At 34.5% G+C, this 3593-nt stretch overlaps 1 protein-coding gene across 1 annotated transcript; it reads right to left on the reverse strand.

Moving 5' to 3' along the window:
* Positions 1–1484: 1484 nt before the first annotated feature.
* LOC108757450 (uncharacterized) lies at positions 1485–2489 on the reverse strand. The gene is made up of 2 exons (XM_018501863.1): positions 2183–2489; positions 1485–2098 (listed from the first exon to the last, which is right to left on the reverse strand). Exons 1-2 carry the CDS (start codon positions 2487–2489, stop codon positions 1485–1487), a joined length of 921 nt encoding a protein of 306 aa, XP_018357365.1.
* Positions 2490–3593: the final 1104 nt, after the last annotated feature.

The raw sequence follows: 3593 nt of genomic DNA on the forward strand, positions 1-3593 counted from the left end.
CCCGTGACTTCCAACGGTCCCGCTCACGACTCCTCTCGCGCCCGTAACTTTACTTCTCCCTCACGTAACTTATCCCGGCGAACAGCCTACTTAACAATCTCATTATTTCCGACGGCTTGCAGCCTTGTATTAATTAGTACGCGCGAACATTATTTCTCCCGGCGATCACGCCTATCTACGACCACCTCAACGAACCACGACAATCCGCCTCTCTTGAGCAACCTCCACTCTCCCTGAGCAAAAAACCACACGACAAGCCTCTTCTTCGCTCCGCGCTTTCGCTTATATCATCTCAGCTCCCTTCTCTCGTGCTCTACCCTCTCTATACGACATGCGCACTCGACGCGCTCGCAGCGAAGGGTATATTCTGTCGGTGTTATCTAGCACAATGACGGTCGGTTATCCCGATCCCTCAACTTTCACTTATCATCGACGTTAATTATCGACCCTCGGTATCTCAATCAACTCAGAACTCTCCATAAGCTTTAGTTCGATGTTCAATAAAGTAACTACGGTGGCTTTTCCCAATCCGTCTACTTTAACTTTTACTTAACAATGTTTACCGACACTCGGTACATGAATCATTTCCAAACTCTAAATACTGTTCTATTCAGTGTTCATACAAGCGATGACGGTGGCATTTTCCAATCCGTCCCCCTTTACTTATAATAACATTTTTACGCGGTCACCCGGTATACTTATTCATTCAATATGCGCTCCTACCTTTTTCTTATAGGTCCCTCATAATAACGGTCGCTTTTCACGATCCGTTCGCTTAATATATGTAATAACAATTTATTATTGACAACCCGTTATATTCTGTTCGCTCAACTAACCTCAATTATCTTTATCAATGGTAACTGTCAACCCTACGGTTCAATTTATTCCAATTCTTAATATATCTATGTAATGACGATAATTTGTGGTCACCCGATACATGGGGTAATCCCATATTTAACCAACATCCTATATTAACTTTCAAATGAAAAACTACGGTCGCGTTTCGCGATCCGCCTTCAATAATTATTACTCAACACTTTTATCCGATCACCCGGTATAATCTATAACTCGTTATTATTTGTAATCAACTCTATTAATTCAACTCGTGATTCTAACGGTTGGTTTATTCAATAATAGACTTTATTCCCTCTATTTCTTATCTCTTGTCTTAAATCACTTTTTTCCCGTCACCCGTTATACGGTTATTTATCAAATTAACACCGTTTCTACGGTTTCGTGGCCTTAAGGGCCTCTAACGACTATATACAACTTAATCCTAAGCTTAATTCTATTTATTTAAATCTAAATTCTTTTTTCTTTGACTTTTCCATTTTCTATTTCGCAATCCTATTTCTAATATCAATACTAATCTTACTCTATCTTTCACCTATCACTATTGTATTAATTTATTTACATTTCTTTTCTATTGTCCAGTTTACTGTCTGACCTGGTTGACGGGGTTGATCCGAGGATGAAGCCGGTACCTAGCCTCCGGTTTCAAGGTGACCGTTATCACGAAAAGGAGGAACAAGCCATTGTAATGATGGATATGCAGAATCCCCGATTATAAATTTTCCATTTGGAAAAATTACTTCTCTATCCTCATTAGCTGAATTGTATAATGGAGATTTTCTCAGGACTCGTGCGTCATGGAGAGAACCCGGCTGACCACAATATATGTTGGTGAATTTCATATTCGAATCTACAACAGCTTGTAGGTTTACAGAGAAGTATCTTTTCCGATTACAATAATCTCTTGCATTTTCTACATTAGGTTTCTCTATTTTAATATGAGTACAGTCAATTGTTCCTATTACATTTGGAATGCCTCTCTTAGCATAAAATTCTTGACAAACATATGCGGCATATTGTCCTTCGGGCCATTTGATAACATCATCTAATTTTGTTAAAATCCAAGCTGTCACTCGACGAATTACTCGAAAGACGGATGAAATTGAGATGTCAAATCTATCTGATATTGTTCGTAGAGGTTCTGTGTTCGCTAAATGCCACAAAAATACAAGAAAACAGAGTTTTGCTTCAATCGGTTTAACTCCAAATGAATGTGAAGGAATATATCCACTATCATGCAATTCATCTAGAATATATAAAGAATTATAGGTTTCCAATATTGTGAATTAATGTTTAAAAACAAAAATTTTATTTTATAAATAAATATTACCTATTAATCGAATTGCTATAATGCGATTGATTCGCAAGTGCTCCTTAAATTCTAAATCTGTCCAATTATCCACAACGTGAAGGTAATGTTCAACCCGATGTCTTTTACGTCCACTGATTAAATATTTCATTAGAGGAAAGAAGATATCATCATTTTCTTCGCTGCTTGAAGATGTATTACTGGTTGAATGACTACTATTATTCCAATCTGTTTCACTAGTACTTAAATTTTCTTGTTCTGTACTTGTACTGGTATTTATTACATTCTCCATTAAAAGACTAATCGCCGTCGTTTCTTGCGTATTCATCTATATAAAATTATGTAAATGATTGATCAAATTAATTAATTTTCTTAATAAGATAAAAAATTGTAAATACTTACTAAACCAACATTGAAAATAAATAAAGCATTTACCACATCGCAAGTTCTTAGTAGCGAAATTTATATATTCGAATTGTTCGTTATTACAAATCGTATGTAGACGTTTCGGCCACCATTTGGCCATCATCAGTAACATATATTAATTAAATAAACATTTTCTCTTTGATTACAAGTCGAAGTAAAATATTTTGAGGCAATTTTTGAATAAATTTTTATTCAATTATTATCCATCTTAAAAGAAAGAAAAAACAGGAACCATCTTTATCTGTCAGCCTCAAAATATTTTACTTTGACTTGTAATCAAAGAGAAAATGTTTATTTAATTAATATATGTTACTGATGATGGCCAAATGGTGGCCGAAACGTCTACGTACGATATCATTGTAATAATGAACAATTCGAATATATAAATTTCGCTACTAAGAACTTGCGATGTGGTAAATGCTTTATTTATTTTCAATGTTTATAATTTAGCACCACGTATTTTTTGTTTTCAAAACTTACTATAACATTCCACAGGTAAATCAAATAAAACGTTAAATGAATACAGAATTTTGGTTAAATTAATGTTTACACTTTGCAAATCCCTTGATACAATTCGGTTTTTGTTAGTTAAATTATTATAAACCGCTGTCTATAAAATTTACCATGCATATATACCGAAAAAAATATAGTAACAATTTAAGTTATATAAAATCTGAACTCAAGCGGTGAAATTATAAAGCTAAGCAGCATTCCAACTACAAGTCGACACTGTGTAACACTGTGTCACACAGTGTTTGACTGTGTTCCGTTGCTGGAAAGCACAGTCAATAGTCTCTCAAAATTAAATAATTCTACTTCTCAGTACAATTGACCTCTGATTGGTCTAACGCTCGATAATTAATAAACTCAATGAAAATTAAATCCGCTTATCCCATTGGCCGCCTATTTCCGCAAATTACTTTAACTTATTTTATTTTTAATATAACATTTGATGTAACTCCGTAAATAACTTTAGTATCGAAATTCGGTAACAAAACATAAAATT

Source organism: Trachymyrmex cornetzi, unplaced genomic scaffold (assembly GCF_001594075.2).
Source record: "Trachymyrmex cornetzi isolate Tcor2-1 unplaced genomic scaffold, Tcor1.1 scaffold1431, whole genome shotgun sequence".
NCBI classification, from domain to species: Eukaryota; Metazoa; Arthropoda; class Insecta; order Hymenoptera; family Formicidae; genus Trachymyrmex; species Trachymyrmex cornetzi.